We start from the raw sequence: 27,432 nt of genomic DNA, 5'->3' as shown, positions 1-27,432 counted from the left end.
AGTGTGTGTGTCTGGGTGTGTTTATGTGTGTGGAGGGAGGGGGGGTGGGGTTGAAGTGACATTAGGTCAGTCGGCGTTCGACCAAACGGTCGCGCTGTGAATGAGCGCGGCCGGCGCCGCATGAGGCGAGGTGAGGCCACGCGGACTTGGGAGCGTGCCAACCGTGTGCGAGGCAGAGCCAACTCCGTCCCACAGGGGGCGCATGAAAAGATCATCATCGTAAAAGAAGACATGTGCTGCTGCTGGACGGAGAGGCGGGAGCCACGGCAGCAGCAGCATGGCGTCCATGTTTGATGGTTTGATTCCCCTCTCGCCGGACTGAGCCGCCGTTTGAGCGGCCCAGCTTTTTGAAATAAATATACAGCATCAACTTCAGGTGAGATTGCTAAGCCCTGAAAACATGGCGGCGTTGGATGACTGCTTCATTTATTCTCAATTTCCCTGTAACCTTTTGCATCTCCTTCCTTCCTCTCCGTCTCCCTCTTCGTCTCTCTGTCTCCTTGTCTCTCTCTCTCTCTCTCTCTCTCTCACTCTCTCTCTTTCCCTTTCTCTCATTTCACGATACCGATAGCCCAGCCCGCTACAGAGGGATCCCAGCTCGCTTCTCATTGGTTAGCCCCGAGGCACAGGGGAGCGTATCTGTAGCCAACCTTGACATGCCAAACTAGGACGCTGAAGGGGACAGGATGAAAAAAGAGAGGTGTAGGAAAGAGGGGGGGGGGGGGGATGGAAAGGATGCAAAAAAGCAAAAAAAGGAATAGTGGCAAGAATGAGAGGGTGAAAATAAAGGTAGGGAGAGGAAGGTAACAAGAGGGGAGGGAATGGGAGAGAGAGAGAGAGAGTTACAAGCCAGAGGAGACAGAGGGGGGAGAGAGGGAGAGAGGAGAGATATGCAAGAAAGAGGAGGGGGGGAGAGAGAGAGAGAGAGAGAGAGAGAGAGAGAGAGAGAGAGAGACAGAGGAGAGGAAGAAAAGGACAGAGGAGAGGGAGAGAGAGATAGAGGAGAGGGAGAGAAACAGGGGAGAAGGAGAGAGACAGAGGAGAGGGAGAGAGACAGAGGAGAGGGAGAGAGTCAGAGGAGAGGGAGAGTGCTGGGTGGGTTTCAGTGATTTGTTCTCTGGCTGCGTGTACGCCTGGTCTGCCTCTCCTCCATTCTCTCGTTCGAAAACTGGAAAAATCAATACACCCACTGGGTCTTGTGTAGCCCCCTCGCACAAACGGAATCATTAAAAATACATAATCAAAGCCAACAAAATCCCCATTTCATTACATTGCTATCAGCGAGCACCTCTCTCCCTCTCTCCCGGCCGCTGATAACCATCACACCATCGCCACGACAACGTCATATGCAATCAATGGCCTTCTTAATTACTCGGCTGCCTCGGTTAATCGGCCAGTTAAAGCAGTCTCCCAACCTTGACACTGACCAGGGTGCACAGAGAGAGGGAGAGGGGAAGAGAGGAGAGAGAGAGAGAGAGAGAGAGAGAGAGAGAGAGAGAGAGAGAGAGAGAGAGAGAGAGAGAGAGAGAGAGAGAGAGAGAGGCTTGTTAACACATGCACAGAGCAATAGCAGGGCTGCAGGAAGGTGGAATATCTGACTTCTCAGCTTCACAGCTCAATCCAGCTCAGGGTCGCAGCGTTGCCTAGTAACGATGGCACACCCCTGACCTTATCTATGTGGTCATAAAAATGTATGAAGGAGCCCCAACACCACCACACACACAGACACACAGACACACACATACACACACACACACACACACACACACACACACACACACACACACACACACACACACACACACACACACACACACACACGCACACACGCACACACACAGACACACACACACACACACACACACACACACACACACACACACACACACACACACACAGATACATACACGGGTGGGCTGTGTACGCACACATATGCTAACACTCACTCCTGCCTTCCTTCGTTTTTTCCAACCAACAGTCCTTACACTCCCCCCTTCAGGCACACACACACACACACACACGCAAACACACACGCACACACACACACACACACATACACACAAACACACACACACATCCTCTCTCCAAACACAATCAAACTACCATCCTGTCAGGGGCCAAGCACCCTCCATGTTATCCTACCCCTGCAAGGGCAGCTTTATAGAAGCACAACTCCTGTGTGTGTGTGTGTGTGTGTGTGTGTGTGTGTGTGTGTGTGTGTGTGTGTGTGTGTGTGTGTGTGTGTGTGTGTGTGTGTGTGTGTGTGTGTGTGTGTGTGTGTGTGTGTGTGTGCTTCTTTTACATTTAAGTTCACATACACACACACACACATACATACACACACACACACACACACACACACACACACACACACACACACACACACACACACACAACACACACACACACACACACACACACACACACACACACACACACACACACACACACACACACACACACACACACACACACACACACACACACACACACACACACACACACACACACAGCCCTGACAGCTCAAGCTCCTGTGGGTGTGTAGTGGGCGGTTGTGAGGATGCAGATTGCATGCTATGAAACTGATAGATAGCTGTAAGCACCGAAAGACACAATCAAGCACAAAGGAGACTCAATATCACACTGCAAGGTGAATTGCTTCACCGAGCAACACACCACCATATTGGAGTACCAGCATGCTCCGTTGAAGGGGAAAGGAAATTGGTTATACGTCGCCCAAAATCATTTCCACTGTATCGTTAAGGGTGCTGTTGTTTTTTTTCTCAGGAGGAATCGACTGAGATCTGATGGGGAGCCCCTTTGCAACCTAAGAGTCAAGTTCAACATTTCTAATTGGCGATCACTGGGGAGATGCCTATTCTAACAAGGAGACTATAGTGCCAGCTGTTGCATCCTATGCAGACACACACACACACACACACACACACACACACACACACACACACACACACACACACACACACACACACACACACACACACACACACACACACACACACACACACACACACACACACACACACACACACACACACACACATGCTGCACACATACACTCACACATAATTAGCTCCCTGAAGCTAATATCCAGCACTACTTCTCATTGTGAGGTGGAAGTTAGGATCAGTGAACTACTGTTATTCAGAACCACAATCAATGAACTGTACTTTCTTTCTTGAATCTGTCAATAGTATCTATGTGCTCAACCCCAAGGAAATACATGATTTTATTAATAGAATTTAAGATTGACCAATTCATTGATTAGATAAAATCGTCTGGTGTATTTTACACTTATTTTATACTCAATAAAGGCATTGCTAAGACGCCTAAAAAAGAGTTACCAGTACTTTATTTAACCAAGAATAGAGATGAGTCATACAGCACAAACATATTTAATAACAGCCCAAACTCAGTCCAGGAGGCTGGTGATGCACCAGCATATAATGGGGAGTCCAGAGACTCCAGGTTCCTTTGATATTAGTGTGTCATCCCCAGGAAAGAAAGCCTCGCTGCAGTCTGAACTAACCAACAGCAGACCTTGTATTCTGAACACAAGAATATAGATGGAAATACATTGCTTATATAAACATTTGTATGGGTGAATTTCAGAATACAAATTTGCTCACGTAGAATAATATATTTCCACAGTATATGAAATGAATAAGTTGTACTGCATTCAATAAATATATTAAATGTTTTAACCGGGTCATATGTGTCCCATATATCTTTGCTGACTGCTGATATGTACGATATATAGAATATAATATGTGTAAAATGCAAACCTTTCAACCGTACAGGAACCTCCTGATTCCGTCCCGTCCAATCAGCTGTCCCAGAGACTTCAACTGCAAAGCTACCATGCGCCAACATCATTCCCTCTCCCCAACATCTGCTTCTGCATCTGGTGGCATCTGGAGCGTCTGAATATATACAGATGGTGGAAGAGTCAAATTGTGTGTGTGCGTGTGTGTGTGTGTGTGTGGGGGGGGGGGGGGGGTGGGGGGGGGGGGGGGGGGGTGGGTGTGTTCATTTCTTTGTTTATGTTTGTGTGTGTGTGTGCGTTTGTTTGAATGTGTTTTTGAATATGTATTTCTGTATAAATGTGTCTGTGTCTGCGTGTTCATTTGTGTATGTGTGTGTGCTTGGGTTTTATGTGTATGTGTGGGTGTTCATGTGTGCTATCTGTATATGTATGTGTTTTTATGTATGTGTCTGCATGTGTGTTTGTGTGTGCGTGTGCGTGTGCGTGTGTGTCTGTGTGTGTGCATGTGTGTTTCAGCATCTGCATGTGTGTGTGTGTGTGCGTGCATGTGTTTGTGTACAAAACAAGGAAGACCAGGAGTAGGATGGTGCCTGGAGGCCAAAAGGAGAGAGAGACGGCAGGGTTCATCCGACTCCCAGCTGGCGCATGAGTTCATGCGCATTTGTTCATGCGTATGTGCTCATGTGTTTGTGTTCATGCGTATGTGTTCACGCGGGTAGCTTCCCTTACTCATCTATGTGTCACTAATGACTTTCCTATGAATGAACAAATGGATAGAGATCCACTGCTGAGAGGCAGTGTTACCGCCGACACACACTGAGGGGGGGGGGGGGGGGTGGGGGGTGGTGGTGGTGCGAGCAGTCCGCGAGACAAAATGTAACCCATGCTCCCTGAGTCACACCGTGTCACGAAGACGCCGTCACTGACGGGTTGCTGGAGAGTAGGATCCTCTAAGAAAACCTCTTCTCTTCTGGTCTTTAAACACAAAGACGACAACGCACCGAAGAAGCTGGTCACCTGGCACTCCCCTGATGTCAGCGCCATATTCTCTCTCTTCTGCTCCAGGCTTCTCATGTTTCTACCCCCCTCTCTCCAGGACACAGTGAATGTCAGCACCTGGTTAGACCGCCGTTCTGGGGGAGGTTGATGGGGAAAGAAGAAATGTAGCTTGTTACAATAAACACAATGTTTGTGATAGACTTTTATGCAAGTCAAAGATTAAATACAAATATATGAATTAAGGGAAATAATAATTAAAGATGATTCACCTCTGAATTATATTGAAAAACACAATTGGATTTGGCTTCTGTTTACAAAACATGTGTTGGTCTAAATAAAGCCCACCGAAGATAAATCATCGGTGTGCACCGACACTTTTCGACCCTTAAACACCCCAAAATGAATCACAATTTCAAAGTGAATAAAATGACCCCCACAGGCCCTTCTTTGATAAAATAATGTGTCAACGGGGGGAAAACACATGGCTAGCCATATCATAATGACTCGCTCCTCTCTATAATCCCTGATGGCTTTCTGTACAACCCAGGCTGTAATTACACTGCATCCTGGGCCACATGGAGATGCCAACAGATTCAGCAAATCTCAAGATAAGCATTGCAGCCTCACAGTGATTGGACTGGACATAGGCCTGCTGATCGCTGCAGTGTTGAAGGCACATAACAGGGGCTGGAAGAAACGCAGCCATTGGCTGCAGCCTGGCCAATGCCAGCTCACTCTGAGTGTGCTACGTTTCTTTTTATTGTTGTGATCCACGGTGCACAGGACGGAAATGCATTTGCGTCGTTGTCGTTTCAGTGTATTGTTTCTTGACAAAAAAACGATATCATTGCAGCAATGTTTAGAAGGTGGTTCTCCTGAGAAGACACTGGATATCATTGAATGTGGGGTTTAAGCTTGACAACATATATAATCAAGGGGATGATTTATTTTGTTATGTGAAAACACATGATAGATATGAGAAAGATCCCCCTCTCTTACATAAGGAATAAATAACTTCCTATTTGTATGTGATGCAACACCTTCACCAGAGAAAAAAAAATGTATTTACTAGAAACTGAAACCTGAAATCTGTTTGCTTGAGACATTACGATGTATCCATCAATACGCTGGACATTTCGCAGTACGATATTAGGCCAGAGTATTTGATTCGCTATGAAGAATACTCCCTCTCCCTCTCTCCCTCTCCCTCTCTCCCTCTCCCTCTCTCCCTCTCTCCCTCTCATCAGTTGTAATGAATGATCAGAGTTATGGTAGGATTAAGACCAATGTCCCAGTAAAGACACTTTTCACTGCCAACTGTAGAGATGTTGGCTCCTCTAAACTCACTAATTTGCTGTTCCCCCATAATATAAACTGTGCTACACTAACTGCATATTGGATTAGAATAGGTGTAGACATGGCAAAGAGTGCCTTCAAGTGGCCAACAGCAGAACTGCAGCTGATTGCAAATGGACATTTCCTTGCATTTTCTAGCACATAGAAAATGTAGTTATACAATTATTGACAATAACGAAGTCATACATATAGAACGATTAATAAAACATTTGAAAGAAAAACAACTGTGTTTCTGCAGATGCTCACCTAAATTAAATTGATCATCCATATTATAGGGTACTACTGCACAATAAGTAAGCATTGCAAAGGCAGTTTATCATGAATATACTAAGATGGTCAGTGTCGGCCTATGTTCATGAAATAATCTGTATATGCATATGATTTATCAATCAAATAAATGGGAATGCCTCTGGCCTATGCTGTCGCTGATATTCAAAGTAAAACAACATCAGGATGAATTGTATTAAGCTATGGGAACTTGGAATGAACCTACTATAGTCAAATAAGAAGTATAGCATATAGACAGAAAACACAGCAGTGTGTGACTGGTGAGTCACACACAAACAATATTTTAGGGCACTACAAAAAGCAACAGGGGATTAGAGCCAACTTGATATATTCAAAGTGAATACAACATAAATATCAATAGCTGACATCTATAACTTAAAATGTTTGCATTGCACCTTCAATATTCTGTCGCTTGTGGGAATCCTGTGCGAAATATCTGAATATGATGTGAAAACAAACAAGCACGATGACAGAAATTGTCCATGAAATCTTCCACGGGACCTAGTCCATGACTATCAGTACAATGCGTGACAGTGGCTACTTCCCTTTGCAAATAGCCATTCCTAACCGGCAAAGAAATAGGAGAAGGAGTTGAAATAGTAGGGTTGACAGCAATAAGAGAGTGAGTAAGAGATTGAGACATCGACAGAAATAGGACAGACAGACAGATGGACAGACATACAGAGAATATGGCAGGTAGTGCAGGCAGCCAGGCAGACAGACAGAGACGGAAAGACGGTAAGAAGGAAAGAAAGATTGAAAGAAAGCAATAGAGAAAGAGATTTAGATAAAGACCAAAATACGAAGGATAGACAGACAGACAGACAGACAGACAGACAGACAGACAGACAGACAGACAGACAGACAGACAGACAGACAGACAGACAGACAGGCTGGATTAAAGATAGTCATACAGACAGACAGAAGAAAACACAGATTGAGAAGGAGAGCGATCATGTGAATGAGAGAGCCAGGGGAACCCATTAGGATTTCACACAGAGGCTGTCTCTGTGTGCTAATGCAGTGTGAAAAGTGGACTATGACATATTGATCATAACACTCACCATCTCATTGCTACCATTCATGTAAATGCAGAAATATGTTCTTCCCGGCTGAAAGATGAAAATCCACAAAAGCTGAATGGCTTAACTTTGACCTGCTGATACAGCATTTTGAATTCAGATGTATTTGATTCAACGAATAGTCCTACAAAAAATATATCATCTTCAGCAAAGTGCAGTTGATAATTAGACCAATTTGATAATTGCCAATGCCTCAGGTGGATTAGGAAATGAATGTGTCAATCAGAAATCAGTATAGGCAAAAATCAATAAAAAACTATTTACCCCCAAAAAAAGGTCAGAGGGCGAAGAATACAAAATATTGAGAACATTTTATTGAATAATATATTTATGATTATTTTTTATTCAGGACATACGTTTTTACATTCAATGTTTTCATTAAAAGTAATATTATTTAGAACACCTATCAAACAAATTAACACATATTTTAATAACTCCACAATACATTAGCTATTTTTACGAATATGGGTGTAGCCTCTGTTAATTTATTTATAATTCAATTAATGATCAATTGTCTCCGTATCAATACCTTGTGCTCGAGCCTGTCTGCTCTATTCCCGCTTATCAAGAGGCAAGTCGTCAGCTGATGAAATACGTCACCGGCCATCCAGGAAGTTCACCCTCCAGTCAGTGAAGTGAAAGCAGAGAACCGAAACAACTGTAGCGAGTTGTCGGATCACATCCAGCAGTCAAGGCATTATATTCTCATGTATTCATAATAGCCACATGCCGCGGTTTCTTTAGACGGGGGAGAAACCCCTCAACCACTCAATTTATGAGTTTCTTGCCATGGAGAAGTTTATTCCAGAAGAGACAACTTCGAATGGGAAACTGGAGATTTTCTGACAAGTTTAATTATTTCCAGCAAAACTTTTCGAACTAAAAAAAAATGGCTCACAGGAGACATGCCCTCTTATGCCTATTTTTCTTCCGTTTATGTTTCGACATTTGTGATGGACACTTTGCGGTCCCACTCAAAATATACCTTGGGAAGTTCAACTTTTCTCGGGATGTAGACCTGACACCTCTGCAGCAAACACCAGGCGTGGGCGGAAAGCTGCTTTCCTTGGCCTCGGACCCCGCAGGTATAGTCAACTTTTTAGATATGATCAACAACTTGGAAGGCGACTCGGGGAGAGGCTACTACATAGAGATGTCCATAGGCACCCCTGCTCAAAAGGTATGGTTCGTTCATCTCCATTCACTGTTATGAGCTCACTGTGGTCTAAAGTCGCTGTATTCTGTTATGAATGGAAAAGGGAAACGCAGAAAATGTGGATCATATCAAGTTTGTTTTATAAACTAATTTTAACCTATTTTGTATAAATTATAACTATAATTATCCTGGATTTAATGCATAAATAAGACCTGTTGGTCCGTCTTATCATAAAATGCAATTTGTTTCTCATTGATCCTCATCTCCATATGAACACGTGACCCCTGGAAGCTAAGGGTGCTGCTGGGTGAATGCATGAATGCCCGCTATTGTAGGAAACGATAATCTCCCCCCAAAATAATAAAAATAAACACACAATGTAAGAATCAGGCAAAGTGAGGACACTATTCACCAGATAGGAGGACTGCTGGGCCTGTAGGATAAAGGGGGGGTTACAGCAGGTCTATTATGTAGGACAGCCTGGGGGCGGGGGGGGGGGGGGGGGGGGGGTCGGGATCCTCCAGCCAGACTAACACCCCTGCTCCCATGCACTCACATGATGCCTGCCTTGAGGAGGGCCGCTGCTTCTCTCAGGAGCAGGCAGCTGACTGGGATTAGGAGGCTCCCGGGAGATCTGTACTGGTCTCTGATCAGGAGGAGCTGGTCCCCCTGAATTTCTACTTGAACATATTTAGTGTTTAATTGCGTTTAGAATGGGTCTCACAAAATGAGCAGGGCTAAAATGTACAATCTGCAATTACTATTCATTACAGATTACATTCATAAAACTAAAAATAAAACATGTTAAAGTAGACAGACATACCATTGAGTTGTGTTAAAGCTTGTGAAAATTACATAAGGAAGTCAATCGGCCATTGTTCTTGAGCGTCAGGTAAGAAAGATCAGAGCTTTTTAATACTCTTTCAACAGCACAGCATGGTCAGAAAGGCATAACCTTTATTCTTGCCCTTGGCTCACTTTGTGTTTGCCTCAGAGGGAAATGTGGAATATTAAAGCGACATATTATCTATTTGGTTGTTTATCAGATTATGTCTGCTTGTTCACGATCAGTGTGTATTTGCCAGAGCATTATTTGTTATATAATATACTGTTTTGGTACAATAGTCGTTTTTTTCATTCATTAAACGTAAACCTTCCAAGTATGCAGACATATAGATTTCCTAGAAAGACATATATATAGATAAAGGTAAAGATAGATGGATGGATATAAATCCCTCCTCTACAATGAGGCAATTATTACTAGACTATTAAACGCCAACTAATGTGCACACTGAGAATATAAATAGCAATATTACCTTTGCATAAAAACAACAACAAATGAGATCCCCCAGCCGATGGAATCATCCAATTAATTTCCCCTCAGTTTGTTTAGGTCGTTTAAAAATACCCTCTTTTATCTCAACTCCAATTTTATTACACCCAGGATAAAATAACAAGCGGTGTGATTACACCGGACCCGCTTTTAAATGAGACGCTATTCAAATGAGCCACTAATTGACCCATCTGTTAGCAAGGCGGAGAGACATCGGCTGGAGCACCTCACATCTGCTAATTGGTACAAACAGGTAGCAGATGCACGCCGCCACCAGCCAGCCACAGCCAATTAGCCAGGGAAAGCTGCGCGACATGGGGGCTGGTGTTGGCGGCGGCAGCTGTGGTGGTGGTGGTGGTGGAGGGATTTGCCTGAGGCTCATCAGGCTGGCTACGGCAAGGGGAAAAAACCGGTTTGATTGGTAAAGGTTAGAGAAACGGGGGTTAAGGACTCCACTGCCGCTTCCATAAACAGGCTTGATAATAGTGGGGGGGGGGGGGGGGGGGGGGGGGTGAGTGAGTGCTTCCTCCCCCTCGTTCTCCGGCCAGGTCTAGTGACTAGTCCAACACACATACACAAACGAATGGGTGGATGCCCGGCCAATGAGCAGGAACTTATAAGCCTGGCAGTGACTGAAGGGGCCAACCAGGCCTTCTAAGGGCCAACTTAACGAGCATGTAACGCAGCATTCATCGTGGCACACTGGTTTTAATTAAAACCGCATGACCATAATTAACAGGTTGGATGAAAATTCCTTTTGGTTCATTGTACCAACACTGAATAGAATGTAGACAATTCACCATTCCATTTTTCTCATGGTTCAAGAAACACTTCCTGCCCGGCCAATCTTGGCACTGGCAGCCACGGAGGAATGAGGATGAGTCGGGTTATTGTAACTTGGCATGTGGAATGGATTCGTTCATTTCTCGGACACCCAGCCCACAGCTAGTTCATTGACTGTGTCAAAGCCACCATAGGGAAGGAGTTGGGGAATTTTATCCAACCTGTGCATCTCATTCAGCTGATTAGTCCTGTTAAACTTCCACAATAATAAACGACAAAACCCCCGCGTTGGGACAACGTCTAATCACCGCTAATACACTTTAAAGCTGAACTGGAATGACAAGCACGCTCCTCCGTAGGAGATTTATCTGAGCTCCGAGGTCGGTTGGCCGTTGACGGCTTGTTTAACACTGGGGGATGTTTGGTTAGGAGTGTTTATTGGTCCAGCTGGCCACTGTGAGGACTGTGGACATGCCAGAGTTCTATTAGCTAATTACAACTTCCTTTCCCATCCAAGTCGATGGCAGGGAGACAACATTATATATCCTTTATCCACACCGATGTTCATGTGAACCATCGCATGGATGGCTGCCAGGACAGGACGGCAGGGAATGGTTTCCATAAATCCTCTGGTCCCAGAGTCTCTGATTAGATGATAACATTATTATACTGTAATTTTACTTCGGGGTACAAATACTGTGCAATTCAAAGATGGCTGGTGATCTCCTAGTCTCGTGACACCAGACAATCTGAGATCTCTCTCTCTCTACAGATTCTGGGGATTTCCAAATGCAAGATAGCTGTTTAAATGGTGGCGAGAACGGCCGCGAACAGACCTACGCCCCTTACATTTTGAAATGATGCTGTTCCCCCCATTTTCCTCAGTAGTAGAACAAACCGGGGACATAGCGAATCATTTTGTTACACGCAGAGAGAATTTTTGATGTCCCGAGCAGCGTCACATTATTTGATTGTGTTTTGATCAAACGTGTGCTCAGGCCACAAGATTGGTGAAATTAAGGATTTCTGGCCAATGTTTTCATATTTGTTGCCCAGGGTGAGAAAGACCTGTTGGTAGGACTGTTTTTACAAGCACACATGACTTCTGCGTGTCACGGCTAAAATATGATGGACTGCCCTATAACTTTTGAGTGATTCTGCAAGGCAGGTTCTTTTTTTTGAACTCTCATTGTTTCTATTGTATTTGATCCAAACCATATTGTATCTGAATATCTATTAGATTCAAATTGAGCAATATTAATCTCCTATTAAGTATTGCATCTCCCACAGGAGGATTAAGAAAGGGTTTACCACTAAACCTTTCTGTGCACAAACTCCAAAGTCCTGAAACTGAACAAGCCTTGTGTTTTTCAGCTCAACATCCTGGTAGACACGGGCAGCAGTAACTTTGCAGTGGCGTCAACCCCACACCCGTTTATCACACACTACTTCAACACTAGCCTGTGAGTCCCAATCGCAATGCAAACACATCATACAAATGTAATGGGTGTGTTTGTGTGTGTACCTGCAAATTGAAAGCTTCATTGTGTCTCTATTTGTTTGGGTTAATATACAGACACACTTATACAAACTTATTAATTAATGTTTACCATACTCGACTGTCTGTTGAGTCTGCTTTAACAATACGTGTGGATATCAAATCAACATGTCGCCTGTGTACCTTTCAGCTCCACAACCTTCGGGCCCACTGGCCGGACTGTTGCCGTCAGGTACACCCAGGGCAACTGGGAGGGCGGGCTAGGCATAGACCGGGTCTCCATCCCCAAGGGACCCAATCAGACCATCGTCATCAACATCGCTGCCATCACCGCCTCCGAGGGATTCTATCTTCCCGGGGTGAACTGGCAAGGCATTCTGGGAATGGCGTACCCACTCCTGGCCCGGGTAAGTAGAGTGTGTGAAGGAAGGAAGGAAGGAAGGAAGGAAGGTAGGTAGGTAGGTAGGTAGGTAGGTAGGTAGGTAGGTAGGAAGGATTCAGAAGCACCGTTTGAAATTGCATGCAAATGAAATGATTGCTGGCTATGTTATATTATGTTAGCTGGTTGCACATTGTTTTAGATGAGTTTACTTTATTCAAGTAAAGCATTTATTTTTTCAAACCAGTTCTTGTGGGTTGATGATTAGTTTTGGCCTCTAGCCTGCTGCTAAACATGATCAAAGAACAATCCAACACATCTACATTACGCTACAGCACAGCGGATATCACGTATACTGTATGCGCGTCACTAGGAATGCTACAGGGGAAAACTCTCTGCAGCGGGAGGAGTTGGAGGGAAAGTCAACTTCGGCTCAAATGTTGTGTTCAGAGGGATTCTCCCTCCGGCAGCGATCGGGGAGATCAAAAACTCTAAAACGGAAGACATCCTCACACTGACCACTTTGTGTCTCGAATGCCTCAATTGATACTTTGGCCCGGTCTGCCTTGGTGCTATTAGGCATGCATCACATGCACTAATCCAGCTGGTGGCATGAAAAAAAAAACTACTAAAACTATGGCGGGCTCACAAAGACACAACGATTCAGTCAGGGCGAAAGGAACCTATGACCGTACCGCCCTCATTTTGTTGGCTACTCATTTAGACTTATCTATGCCCCAACCCTCCAGACACACACACCATCCGTTTAATTTATGATATTTCTTCCTTGCTGTCATTTGAATAAACCAAATCTCTTTTTGCTAATGGAGGAGTGTTGATGGAGCCGTTCTGAAAACAAGGCAGCAAAAAAGGTTGTTGGGACAACCATGTCATGTTTGGTTGTTGCGATAGCAACCTTGGCAACAACTGTGGAGGGACAACACTGAAACAAGGAAGGCGTTCAGTGAACAATTCTTAAACCACATCCGAGTTCTTAACTCACTCCAATCCGATTCATTTTATTGGCCTAATTTCCAACTGAACAATTTCTTTATTAAAAGTGCAGAGTGTAGAATTTAGTTGCTGCTAGCGGAACAGACTTGGCAGAAATAAAATCGTACTTTTATAGGTAGGTTTTAATAAGTGGATAATGTCATGAAAATAAGAATTGTAAAAATGAGTCAATTTTGTTATTAGGAGCGGGTAACCTTCCACATTGGCCACCGTGCTACACCACCATCTTCCTACAGTAGCCCGGAATGGCCAAACAGCTCTTTTTTTGCGTTTTCAAGTAAATCGAAAAAATTCAACATATTCTAGGAAGAAAGGGGTTGTGCTATCCCCATGGCTACGATGAGGGGTAGGTTTGATGGATACAGTTGGTTGCAATCTGCAACCTCAGTGCTAGAAGTTTAGGCCATGTTGGACCTTTAAGCTGTATAATATCTTAAATGAAACAGTATCAATAGAGGACTCCATCCATTTGTGGACACTAATTGTCTGTGCATTTGATTTCAATGAACAATTAAGGCAATGTGCTGTCTGCTCCATCTCCTTGGGCCCCTGCAGCCAGACTCCTCGGTGGAGCCCTTCTTCAACTCCGTAGTGCGGCAGACGGGCATCCCGGACATCTTCTCCCTCCAGATGTGTGGCGCGGGGGTCTCTGCCGGCGGCGCCACCGACCCCCCCGGGGGCAGCCTGGTGAGTAGACCACGGCACCGCCGCCGGCGTTGGATGAGGAAACGATTCCGATCACAGGCTGTGGCGCTCTATGCATAAATGATCAGCGGTTTTTCTTCGCTTAATTTTTAAACAGCCAGACATAAGTAGCGCCCCGGGGGGGGGGGAGGAAGCCGGTCGGCTGGCGGGGAGCGGAGAGGCACGCTGTGTTTACAGCACGCGACCGCTCTCGCCGAGGGCCCGCCTCCCGATGCGTTTGGCCCACTGGAGGCTCGCTCTCGTTAGCGTGGGGCTAATGACGCTGAGGTCCCACACTGCTGAGAGCAGGGCTGTGGCACCCGGCCAGGCGGCTCGCTGCCCTCATGTGCTGTAGAGGATGAGATGACTCTCTCTCGGTGTGTGTGTGTGTGTGTGTGTGTGTGTGTGTGTGTGTGTGTGTGTGTGTGTGTGTGTGTGTGTGTGTGTGTGTGTGTGTGTGTGTGTGTGTGTGTGTGTGTGTGTGTGTGTGTGTGTGTGTGTGTGTTTGCATTTGTAGCCTTCTGGCCGATTATCTACCGTACTCTGCTGCCAGGATACACATGCAAGGATAAAGCCCGGGCCAAAGATAACCGCTTGTCGGGTTCCCTGATTGCTGCTGTTTTCCCAGCCGGCAATGCAGTGAGCCCAGCCCTGTTGTTTATTCCGACTCCCAGATCATGGGCGGGGCTGAGCCCACGCTGTACCGGGGCGTCATGTGGTACACGCCCATCAAGGAGGAGTGGTACTACCAGGTGGAGGTGTTGAAGCTGGAGGTGGGGGAGCAGGGTCTGAACCTGGACTGCAGCGAGGTAAACCCGTGACCTGGCCTTTGCTGCTTGAATACTGACCAAAATAACTGAGGCTGTGTTCAAGTTTTGAATGCATTTATCAACACTGGTATGAAATATGTGTAGTAAAAGGTATATTAGAAATTCACGTGAGGTTTTGAGAACAACAAGAAACATTGTAGAATTAATTTATTCTCACTTAATTAGTCCAAACATCTAAGCTAAAACAGGGAAATAAACTGTAAAACTCGAGTGAAAGTGTCAAATCCCATGTATCTATAATGGTAACAACTCCTTAGCTAGCATATGTTAGCCTTTGTCAACAGTGACCTACTTAACACACAATCACCCCCCGTTTGTCATCATAGTATAACATGGACAAAGCCATCGTGGACAGTGGAACGACCCTGCTGCGACTTCCTGCCAATGTGTTTAACGCGGTGGTGGACGCCATCACGCGGACCTCTATGGTACGTTAGCTTCTCTGCTCACGTGTACACAGCCGTAACACCGTCACCATCACATGTCTGTAATGTGATGCTACATACATTGAATCTCTGAAGCTGTGGTTGTGGAAATGGAGTGGGAAATGTAGTTCTTAAGTCCTTCTCTCGAACATACAGTATCTTAATGATAAAGATTGGAAAGATTCTCATTCCATTCATTTTGATGTTGTCGTGCCTTTGTGTCCACTGACCTGACTTCCGTGCTGTGTCCGCCCGTGTTCGGTCTCTTCTCCCCCCTAGATCCAGGACTTCTCCTCTGGCTTCTGGGAGGGCACCAAGCTGGCCTGCTGGATGAAGGGGGAGACACCCTGGAGGTTCTTCCCAAAGATCTCCATCTACCTGAGGGCCAGCAACACCAGCGAGTCCTTCCGCATCACCATCCTCCCACAGGTACACATGCACACGCACAAATACAGTGACGCAAGCACCGACTCTATAACCCACGGTGCAAGTGACTGTTTCGATTGGTCCATCCCCCAGCTGTACATTCAGCCAATCACAGATGTCGACAGCACGCTGGACTGCTTCCGCTTTGGCGTTTCCTCGTCGGCCAACGGCCTAGTGATCGGGGCCACGGTCATGGAGGGCTTCTACGTGGTGTTCGACCGCGCCCAGAAGAGGGTGGGCTTCGCCGTGAGCAGCTGTGCAGGTGAGGGGGTGGGGGGGTCCCTGTACAAGGCAGAGGGCATAAGTGCTACTCCTCTGTGGTTGTAGCTGCCATATTGTCTCAAAGCAACCTTTTAGCCAAGCAAGCAAAATTGCCTTTGCCCCTCTGTGTTCAAAGGCTAAATGTTGCACTGTTTCTGTGGCCTTGGGTGGCTGAGGACCTAAAACAGATGCATTTAATTTGCACTAGTCCCAAGAAGTCACGTAAAACATTTAATTTGAAATGTAAATATTGGCTCTACATAAAAACGTCAATGTCTCAACTTAATCCAGAAACCTTTTCATCAAAAATTAAAAGTTGGTTCAAGATTATTTTAATATGCTCATGAATAAATTCCACAGCTGAACAGCTACTTTTGGTCTACCATGTGAATGTCCACCTTGGCCGGGGAGATGTCCTGGGGGCCAAATTAAAGTACAAACAACACCATTGTTATTACAATGACCAACTGTATCAGAGACAAACACTGGCCTGAAGCCTCAAGAAGTCTTTGCCGTGTGACTGGAAATATTTTAATTCCTGGGGTAAAGCGTCTCTCAATAAGGTCACATGACATGACTTCCTGTTTGAAGAAAAAGAACATGCTTTCTTTTACTATGTGTGAAATGTAAGTTGTCAGTCGAGAACGTCTTCATTTTGGAAAGTAGTACCAATGGGGATTTATTTTTTATTTTTCTGTCCTATCACATGAGGCCACCAAGTTAGCATTTCATATGCTAAAATGTGTCCCATTATGCTCCTGCACCATGTCATAACCCAGTGTGCTATGCCTCGTGCTGACATACCAAAACACAACCAGCTTTGTGGCTGCAGATAGAAAATGGGATAACAGGATGGGGAACTGTTTGAGAAATAATTTCAGCTATTAGTTATTTGTTAAAGATTCACTTTATTTATTTAAGTCTCCCGCTTATTAATTAGTTCATAAACTTGGAGATGGTTTTAGACCGAATTAATTGGAGCATGGTTGCTTTAATGCTTGGGTAATTTTCACGCGACTTAAATATCCAATTTAACTAGAAAACAGAAAATTCTCCTTTTAAAATTTCTTGTTGAAGTAATTATTAAAACATAATCATCTGTATTGTTTAACACCACTTTTATCCATCAAAACATTGCATTTCCTCAGCTTATGTTTAGCAATGCAATTTATTAGGTTTACCTGTTGATCTCTCCTCTACATATGACATTAATTAATCTGTATGTCAAGTTTAGGATTATCATCGTAAGCCTAAGTAAACTACATATTCAAGGTTTGCCTGTGTAATTATAATACTCTGCGTACCCGGCGCAGGACTTTTAAAGAACTTCCATGTCATGGTGTGCGTCAGACAGTCAACCTGTTGTGATGCCTGGTCCGTAGTGAGCGGGGGCGCGGCGCTGTCGGAGATCGCCGGGCCCTTCTCGGCGTCCGACGTGGGGACGGACTGCGCCGGGGGGTCCCTGAACGAGCCCCTGCTGTGGGTCATCTCCTACGCCATGATGGCCCTGTGCGCCGCCATCCTCCTCACCCTGCTGCTGCTGCTGGTGACGCCTTGCCGCCGGCGCCACCGCTCGGGGGACATCACGGACCAGTCGTCGCTGGTGCGCCACAGGATCAAGTGACTGAGACGAGGGTCTGCCACCACCGGGACCTCCACCGGCAGCGGCCCCCCCGCCGCCACCCCCACCGTCACCACTGCCGCCGCCAAGCAGGGCCAGCAGCAGCAGGAGGCGGTGGCGGCGGCGGTGGCGGGGGCCCAGTTGGCGGAGCCCAGACGGCAGGGCGGCGGGGTGGCGGGCGGGGTCCGAGACCCCCGCCCCTCCCACCCTCTCGTTGGACCATGACAATCGGCCAGACTGTAGCTGGTACGCTGTTGGCAGACCTGGTTTCTAGTTCTCTTTTTCGGGACCCTTTCAGGGTCAAGCCAAACGCGTCACTTTGGACGACTTGTGAAATCACTGATTGTACCATGAAGAATAATATGCTATATGTGTAAGGGCTAAGAATAATATTTTTGACATGAAGGAGTCCATTTAGTGCCTTGTATTTATATACGTTTTCTATTGTAAACATCTTCCGGTGAGATGCTTGTTACAGGCATTGGGATGAAAAATCGATGATGTCTACACACTGCTTGTAATACATTTAGGTCCAAGTGCTCCTCTTGTGTGGAGGAATTGATCAATGACTTGAGACTTAACTTAATTGCACTTTGCATTTAATGCTGATAACATGGGTGTGGAGTCTCTGTAATTCAGAGGAATTTCTTTTTTAATTTACATTTTCACTTTAATTGTACTAACACTGTGTGTGTAGAATTTCATAATGAACTATTTTGATTGGTTTTTGGAGGTGACTATGGCCCTTAAATTCCCCACGGCATATTTGTACCATAGTAATTATGCAAATCACAATTACATGCCAAAGAATGTGTTGAAAGCCGATAAACAAAAAGCGTCCGGTTTGGGCAGCCAGGCCTGATGCACTGAAATGTTCAAAGCCACCGGCTCACTGTTAAGGACAGTGACCAGGTATAGCTATGTCTTTGCCACCATGTTTCAGACCAGTTTTGCTTTTAGAAACAATGAATTCCGCACACTAAGTTTACATTACCTTTGTAAAGTCCCTTAAAAAACAGGTCTTAACTGTAATACCACAGCTAAGATGGTGCAATACATCACATGGGCAGCTTAACCGGCTTTGTGCATTTGATCATGTGACCCGAGAATGAGTTTGTGGAACACTATGAAATCCTATTGTGTGCCAAAAGTATGTTTTAAAACTTCACAACCATTTGAGCAGGTCCAATTTAAGTGTAGAGAGTGAGTTTCTTTCCTGTGCCGAAATGAACACTTCAATTAAATAAATATGAGTAAACTGAATCAGGAAGATCGCTCAAATCCAGATATTGTATTTGTGTGCAAACAATGGAGGGCATTCATTTCTCAGTGGCTTTATGTTTGGGAGTGACACCCTGTGTTAGCTCATGGTACATCATTATTATCTGGGTACAATCTGCACTCACTTTATGCTGACAGGAAAAATAAGGATGCTTCATAATAACAACTTTTAATCTACGAATACAATAACATTTTACCTTGAGCTTTTGACTAACCAGGGCCTTACAATATACTACTCATACAAACTACAATGCATTTTGCTTTTCAAATACTTACAACAAAATGGCATTTAAATACAAGTAAAAAAATACATCTGTACAAAGGTTCATGGGCTTGAATATCAGCCCAAAAATATTGCTAAAAACTATTACGCTACCCAATCAAGACGCCAGAATGGATTTGTCGTCAGACTTCTACAGGAGAGGAAATCAGAGGGAGCGGCCATTAGAACATATTAGTAAACACCATTCATCTCACTACTGAAAACACCAGAAACATTTCCCACCTTCATCTGTCGGTGGATCCAGCCCAGGAAATGGCTGACGTTGCCGAAGACACCGGGTTTGTTGGACAGGTCGTCCTGCCCTCCCCAGCTTGCGTCCCCCACCAAACTCCACACACCGTCCTCCGCACACACCAGAGGGCCTCCACCGTCACCCTGGAAACCAATTCATAAACACCCAGAAGGCTGCTGTACATACTGATGTACTCTGGTAAATGGTCATGAAAATAATTGTTCTGCACCATTGGTCTCTGGGGTCTGATAAGAATGGGACTCTACAGCTGGTGTTCACCAAGGCCTAAAAGCCTGTCACGTTAAAAATGGAAGACTGTAAAATCTAAATATATATACACAAATAAAAGCGTTATTGTTTAATGTACCACATGATGAACATTACATACATCTTGTCTCAGTCTAGAATTCAAACATATACATATAAAACAAAACTGCAGGGCAACAGTTTTCTTTCTACAGTGGTCAGTCAACATAGTGTTTATTTGAAACATTTACAGACACTTTCTGATGTTTGCTAGTTCTGGCCAATACCTTGATTACAGATCGACATTCCAGACTTTATTATTTGTAGTAGGCCTAATACAATTTTCGGGTTCAAACTATTTTTGCATTTGTATTTTTCCTAGGATACACCCGTGGTCGCCCCTACTATTACACCGCTGTGATAGAAGCCTATTGAGCTAGAGAAGGCGTATGACGTCTGCATAAGGTGTGCGATGCCCATCACATCGAATAAACACTTGAAACGGATAAAAACATGATGTAGTCCGATCAGTGGTGGCCATGCATCACTCAAACCCTTCAGGCGACACATTTCAGGACACGCATCAGTCTGTGCACGCACGTGTCTGCATTTGTGTGTGCGTGCGTGCTTGCGTGTGTGCAAGTGTGTTCTTGCGTGTGCTTGTTTGACCTATTTGGTAGTTTGCCGTTTTTTTTGACAGTGCATGTGCGGAGTCCTACCTGGTATATACTGTGTTCCCCCTTCATATGTTGAGCACATATCATATCCTGGGTGATCCTGCCTTCGTAGACGTGGGAGCTGTTGCAGGTCTCGCCGTCCACCAGCTCTACAGCAGCCTCCATCAGGCACAGAGTGTCTGAAAACACAAACACGTGTTACTTGTTAATGTGGAGAGAATGGATATCAGGTCACAATTTGTGCCTGGATAATATTACAATTATAATTTATCGTCCCATAATCTCATCAGCATCGGACCTTCATTTGGCGCCCCGCCGAACCCCAACACAGAGCAGTTCTGAGATGGGACGATGTACACTCCCGTGTTGGGGAGACACACAGCTCCGATATCGCTAGAGACTTGGAAGGGAAACAAAGTTAAGGAATTCGATTTTTTTCACCTCGTTAGTGGAACTAGGCACACCTGAGGTGCACCTGCCCTACTGTTACGAGGCCTGACTTCAGCGGCTCTTGTGGGTTTTAGCTTTAGGCACATTTCCTTCTTTCTACCGTTGATAGATGAAAAGGGCCTCTACAGAATATATGCCTTATTTGATGCCTTATTTAAGATTGATATTCCGGCACCTTATGCATTTAATTGAAGCATCCCTCTTCTGTACTTCCCTTTGGGTTTGTTCGTATAAATGTGGGCCTGTGAAGGCGTTTGAGATTGTAACTGTGATTACGGACAATGAAAATAAAGTTGACTTTAAATCGTTGTAGCTACTTGGTTACCCTCTGTTCACAGGTGTTATTAGAAAGAGTTATTTTATTCTATATACAGTACGTTATAATATATGGAGTATGTCCTCTTGTGAACTAGTGTATTACATGCTTAACGTTATGGAAATAACCATGACAATAATAAAAAAATATTAAGAACGAATTAATCATGGGACCCCCACCCGTGATGTTCAGGGGCCCGGACAGCTGGACCAGGGCTATGTCGTTCTGCATGGTCAGTCTGCTGAAGCCCTCGTGAGCCACGATGCTGCCCACAGAGTGGGGGGGGCTGAACAGGTTGTCCCTGGACTTCTGTACCCCAGCATACACAGTCCAGTCCTCAGGGTGGAGGTCACTGCAGGAGCAGAAGTGGCAGGAGCTGGGGCTCAAGGTGGTTGATGATGAAAGCCAATCATATTTAAAGACTTGAACACACATGCGCCTCTGTCATGTCCTACCCTCATATAACATATCCATGAGGGAATCTTCTGGAAACTGTTAATACTAGCCATTAGCTCATTTGTTGATGATAATCCATGATAGAAAATATACATGTATATGTATGGGTTTTTTTTCCAAAAGGAAAATGTCCAGGTTTTTATTTTGAGGTGTACCATCGTCAGTCAAACAAACGAAAACCCTGAGCAGATCTTAAGGAAAATCGATATAAATCATGGCTTGATTCATTCTAGTGTACACAACACAAACAGACCCCGGCCACGGAAGGCCTACACACAGACGCCCACTCACCTCACCACACAGTGTGCTGCGGTGACCACCCAGTGGGGGGTGATGATGGCTCCTCCACAGCGGTGCACGCCCCGCAACCGCAGACTGACCACCCAGGGCCAGTCCCCCCGGACCCCCTGCGGCTGCTGGTCCAGACGGCCAGAGCCCCCCGTCCCCCTGCCACAGTCTGAGGGCAAGATGGACTCCTTCAGACGTCTTCCGTCTGGACGTTAACTAAGACTCTTGCGTCGGGATTAGAGGTCGAATTTCTCCTCCTCCTTTAATTTGATATTTTATGAGATCCGATTGATTTCATATTTCTCTGTTATTATTTAGAATGATATACTATCATAAAATTATTCTCACCCAAACACGTGAGATTAATAAAGGGTTATATTATCTTACCACATGCTATTTGAATTATGCCTTGCGTTATATGACAAGGCTGGATACAGTGAAAACAGTATGCCAATAAATATACCTAAATCAGATTATTCTTGATTGACAGAGGTAAGAGGGGGAGGGGAGGACTGCTCACCGATGCAACGCAAGGTCACCAGTCTGTTGCCGGGACATGTATCTCTGCAGATGAGACAAAGACCAAAAGTAAAACTTTGTAATTCATTGTTTATGTGAGCGAGCGAGCGAGTGAGTGAGTGAGGCTAAGGCCTAGCATCAAGGCGGTGTGCTCCTACCTTTGACCAGCAGGGGGCTCTTACCTGAGGACAAGCTGCTGGAGAAAGGCCACTTCGGGGCTCCACCCAGGTCTGGCGGTGAAGAACCCCCGGTCAGACCCGCCCTGCTGCTGCCCTGACGCCACATAGGTGCTCCTGCCCAGCGCAACACATTGTTACATATAATCGCTAATGGAAGTTTAATGAAAGAAGATATGAGTTAAAGGGTCGAAAGATAAATGCATTAAAACATGTGTGTGATTAAATCTATTAGTGCGCATATCAAAATAAACACCGTATGTCAACAAAAATGTACTGCACACAAAACAAAGTTATTTTTCATCATAGTTATTACAAGTGTACAAAATACTCAATAAGAATGCCTACATTATTGATTGTCAGAATTATATATTCGATCAGAATATATATGGATTCCCTCCACAAGTGGCTACTTCATCAGTCTATCAGTATGTCATGCGTTAACATTGCCCTTACCGGTCGTATCCCATCAGCTGACAGCTGGCCCACCCCTGGTGGTCCGTCCAGCCCTGGGAGCACACGCTCCTCCAGGAGCCGGTCTGTGAGGAGTAGGCCTGCAGGAGGGAGCTGGGTCCGTACAGCCTCACTGCACAGCCACCAGGAAGAACACAGCATGAGCACCCAGCCCCTGGCCCCTCTCATTGTATCCCTCCATCGAAGGTTTAGTGGGAGGGCAGAGGAGGTACCATCCAATATTTTAATTAACATTTTAATTAGTGATAGCCAGGGCCTTAAACGTTACCCTCCTCCCACCCTGTTTTGTTGTGGGGCTCATTAGGCCAACGTCTATATGGTTTTGCCCCAGCAGCTAATTTTCTCTCTCTCTCTCTCTCTCTCTCTCTCTCTCTCTCTCTCTCTGAGCAGCACACTAACATTTCTTATTAATGCAATAAACACTATTGTCTTCACATCTTGTGTATATTTTGCGTTTGAATTTTGCTTATGTTTAATTAACGTTGTCTAATAACAACTATATATATATTACCGTTGACCGCTGGGAGTCGAAGCCCTGACAACTAGACTATCCTGCTATGTTATGTAGAGGAAACATGTCATCAATTATTTTTTATATATACAGTATATATATATATATGTATATATGCCAGTCCATATTGAACATCATGTTACACATGTGTGTGTGTGTGTGTGTGTGTGTGTGTGTGTGTGTGTGTGTGTGTGTGTGTGTGTGTGTGTGTGTGTGTGTGTGTGTGATGACTCATGTCAAGGGGATGTATGTGTGACAAATAGGACATGTCATGTATATCTATATATATATATATGGATTGACACGTACAGCAGGAGGATTCGTCCTGGCCCCCCCGACAGTCTCTGACGCCGTCACACCACTGGGACTTCCAGACACAGCCGACGTCGCCACACGCCACGCCCCTTACACAGGGAGACGACCCTGCACAGCACACAGGACACATCATGGGACATTATCATTACGTTTATTCCACATTATCTCCCCCCCCCCCACACGCATACAATGACAGATAGACACAGAGCCAGACACCCCCCCCCCTCCCCAAAACCTTGCAATAATACATTAGATGGAAGTATACACGTACGCTCCGCTGTACTTACAGTAGTAACCAAAGAGGACACCGGCCACCAGTAGCAGAAGAAGCAGGCTATAGATTATAGCCATAAAGTAGCGGCCACACCAGTGTCTAACACCTGCCGATACAGCGTGACCATGGAAAGTAAGACACGAGACATGAAATGACTTTTCATAAACCGTTGACACTTTTTTTATTTATCAATAAGATTAATAAATAAAACCAATCTGCAAATAATTATACATCATATTTCATCAATCTTTCTTACTATCCTTTTATTGCTAATTGCAGAACAAACTAAACGGTTGAAGTGCAGACCAATACTTGGATACCAAAAATGTATATGCAAATATATACATTTTCTAAATAAGATATGCTTTTGCAAACACAATAATATAGTTCTATATAGTAGGCCTACCTTTGTTCTTGGGGTCTGAGTACAGGACCAGAGGAGGTGCTGAAGGAGCACACGGTGGCTCTAGATGGTGAACGTACTGCGGCTCCTGCTTGGACGGGTCAAGAGATTAGTTCATACCCACTGATGAAAGGACGATCTAGGTCCACGTACTGATAGTATTCAGTAGATCATGGATGGATTTACAGCCAAACAGGAATAGGGTTGGATGGATTTCCTTAAAATTGTGATCCCTTTATTTTGAATCATGTAAAAGACGGCTAATTTGGATATGTTAAGGTTTTTATAATTAAAGAATACAAATTGAAGCTCACCTGATTGGTTGTCATTTTGTGTGTTCCCTTAGGAAATCAAAAAACTTATAGTAAAGTTCCCACAACTCTGCGGTTGTCTCTGATCTCTCGAACACCCTGCAGCAATAAGGAGTATTTGACCACTTGTAGTGGACACACCTCGTCCATCGTGAGAGAGAGAGCGAGAGAGAGCACACATTTAAGACAAAAGGGGATGTTCTGCAGGAGGTTTGTGGCTTTTATTGTGAAACCAAAGGACCAGTTTTCAGTGGGGCATGTATGCAAAGTTCATAAGTCCTTTTTAATTATTTTGTAAAATCTTGATATATATAATAAAGTAACAGTATAACAGGACGGAAGAAGGGTGACAACATTTATAAAAAACATAGAGCGAAATTATTAGTTATTACAAGTTATACAATTTTACACATTCTCTATGTACATTTGGGGTTTAAACCCGGAACAGTCTTTCAATAATAACAGTCAAGTTTGGTCTCTATCTGGGGGCGGGGATTGGTCACAGGGCAAAAAATGACGGCAGTCAGAATAAAATGAAACCTATGCATTTATAAGGGAGGTGCAACCAATACAATCACTTAAGGCATCATTGTAATAAGGCTTTCTTTTCAAACTAATTGTAATTAGTTTTACATTCAATTTATTACTCGCTCACTGTCTCACTCTCGCTTAAAAATCTAAGCTTTGGTATATTACAAAAACAAAATGGACGATATCTATTGCTAGGTTCAAAAATAAACACAAATAAACGCTGTATGGTGTGCTGTGGTCCCACGTCTCAGCCTGGGGGTGAGGCAGACCCGTCCTCCGATCTCCCACGTTCCTCTGTGGTGTAGAGTGGACAGAAGACTGAACACGGGACCATATATATATATATATATATATGTATAATCTATATCTATATACATATAGAAAGTCTTACATTCTGCTGCCAGATCAAAACAAACAATTTCCAACATAACTGGCCATGACTCTACTGGTAATGGTACTCTACTGGCCGTAACTCTACTGGTCATGACTCTACTGGTAATGGTACACTACTGGTCATGACTCTACTGGTAATGGGACTCTACTGGTCGTGACTCTACTGGTAATGGTACTCTACTGGTCATGACTCTACTGGTAATGGTACTCTGGTAATGCTACTCTACTGGTCATGACTCTACTGGTAATGGTACTCTACTGGCCGTAACTCTACTGGTCATGACTCTACTGGTAATGGTACTCTATTGGCCGTGCCTCTACTGGTAATGGTACTCTACTGGTCATGACTCTACTGGTAATGGTACTCTACTGGTCGTGACTCTACTGGTAATGGTAATCTACTGGTCGTGACTCTACTGGTAATGGTACTCTACTGGCCGTAACTCTACTGGTCATGACTCTACTGGTAATGGTACACTACTGGTCATGACTCTACTGGTAATGGGACTCTACTGGTCGTGACTCTACTGGTAATGGTACTCTACTGGTCATGACTCTACTGGTAATGGTACTCTGGTAATGCTACTCTACTGGTCATGACTCTACTGGTAATGCTACTCTACTGGCCGTGACTCTACTGGTAATGGTACTCTGGTAATGCTACTCTACTGGTCATGACTCTACTGGTAATGCTACTCTACTGGCCGTAACTCTACTGGTAATGGTACTCTGGTAATGGTACTCTACTGGTCATGACTCTACTGGTAATGCTACTCTACTGGCCGTGACTCTACTGGTAATGGTACTCTACTGGTCATGACTCTACTGGTAAAGGCATCAGGTTTGATTTGCACTATGGTTACATATAACCATAGTCCAAGATGACAGTTGCAGCACCCCACCACCACCACCACCACCCCGGCCCCACCCGTCTACACCCAGGCCTGCCATCCGGAGAAGAGCCGGCTGAGGTTGCTGGGGTCCATGGCCTGCTGGATGAGCAGGTTGACCTGCCCCCTCACACTGAGCACCGCCCCCTCCTCCACCCCCTTCAGCTTATCCTGGAGCCGCAGCAGCACCCGCTCCGCCACCTTGTTGAAGCTCTGGCTGTCACTGCTGAGGAGGGGGAGACAGAGGAGGGAGGGGGAGAGAGAGGGAGGGGGAGAGAGAGAGAGAGAGAGAGAGAGAGAGAGAGAGAGAGAGAGAGAGAGAGAGAGAGAGAGAGAGAGAGAGAGAGAGAGAGAGAGAGAGAGAGAGAGAGAGAGAGAGAGAGAGAGAGAGAGAGAGAGAGAGAGGAATGAATAGATACAGAAACTAGGACAAACACATTGAAATGGTCCGTCTAAGAACAAAGCAATTAGAATTTGCCATTTTGTT

At 44.9% G+C, this 27,432-nt stretch overlaps 4 protein-coding genes across 6 annotated transcripts in view; 1 reads left to right on the top strand and 3 right to left on the bottom strand.

Moving 5' to 3' along the window:
- Positions 1 to 8,123: 8,123 nt before the first annotated feature.
- bace2 (beta-secretase 2) lies at positions 8,124 to 19,182 on the top strand. Its single transcript, XM_060074729.1, has 9 exons — positions 8,124 to 8,689; positions 12,156 to 12,244; positions 12,470 to 12,686; positions 14,228 to 14,359; positions 15,031 to 15,165; positions 15,513 to 15,614; positions 15,891 to 16,040; positions 16,131 to 16,299; positions 17,681 to 19,182. The coding sequence occupies exons 1-9, from the start codon at positions 8,399 to 8,401 to the stop codon at positions 17,920 to 17,922; spliced, it is 1,527 nt and encodes a 508-aa protein (XP_059930712.1). The 5' UTR covers positions 8,124 to 8,398; the 3' UTR covers positions 17,923 to 19,182.
- Positions 18,568 to 22,540, bottom strand: LOC132475232 (transmembrane protease serine 2-like). Its single transcript, XM_060076238.1, has 7 exons — positions 22,536 to 22,540; positions 22,152 to 22,307; positions 21,584 to 21,756; positions 20,937 to 21,038; positions 20,681 to 20,817; positions 19,706 to 19,858; positions 18,568 to 19,613 (listed from the first exon to the last, which is right to left on the bottom strand). Exons 1-7 carry the CDS (start codon positions 22,538 to 22,540, stop codon positions 19,581 to 19,583), a joined length of 759 nt encoding a protein of 252 aa, XP_059932221.1. The 3' UTR covers positions 18,568 to 19,580.
- Positions 22,407 to 25,295, bottom strand: LOC132474306 (transmembrane protease serine 2-like). Its single transcript, XM_060074917.1, has 7 exons — positions 25,135 to 25,295; positions 24,824 to 24,908; positions 24,431 to 24,523; positions 24,138 to 24,251; positions 23,300 to 23,429; positions 22,850 to 22,960; positions 22,407 to 22,712 (listed from the first exon to the last, which is right to left on the bottom strand). The coding sequence occupies exons 1-7, from the start codon at positions 25,147 to 25,149 to the stop codon at positions 22,622 to 22,624; spliced, it is 639 nt and encodes a 212-aa protein (XP_059930900.1). The 5' UTR covers positions 25,150 to 25,295; the 3' UTR covers positions 22,407 to 22,621.
- Positions 25,296 to 25,330: 35 nt separating this feature from the next.
- Positions 25,331 to 27,432, bottom strand: part of atm (ATM serine/threonine kinase) — a 36,902-nt gene continuing 34,800 nt past the window's right edge. For 2 of the 3 annotated variants that reach the window (XM_060074899.1, XM_060074897.1), the window contains exon 63: positions 25,331 to 27,171. In XM_060074899.1, the coding sequence (XP_059930882.1) occupies positions 26,988 to 27,171 (184 nt within the window). In that variant the 3' untranslated portion in view covers positions 25,331 to 26,987. The remainder of the gene's footprint in view (positions 27,172 to 27,432) is intronic. The other variant, XM_060074898.1, reaches the window with a different exon arrangement.

The sequence above is a fragment of the Gadus macrocephalus genome, chromosome 16 (assembly GCF_031168955.1).
Source record: "Gadus macrocephalus chromosome 16, ASM3116895v1".
In the NCBI taxonomy this organism is placed as follows: domain Eukaryota; kingdom Metazoa; phylum Chordata; class Actinopteri; order Gadiformes; family Gadidae; genus Gadus; species Gadus macrocephalus.
This window is presented reverse-complemented; position numbering and strand designations above follow the sequence as displayed.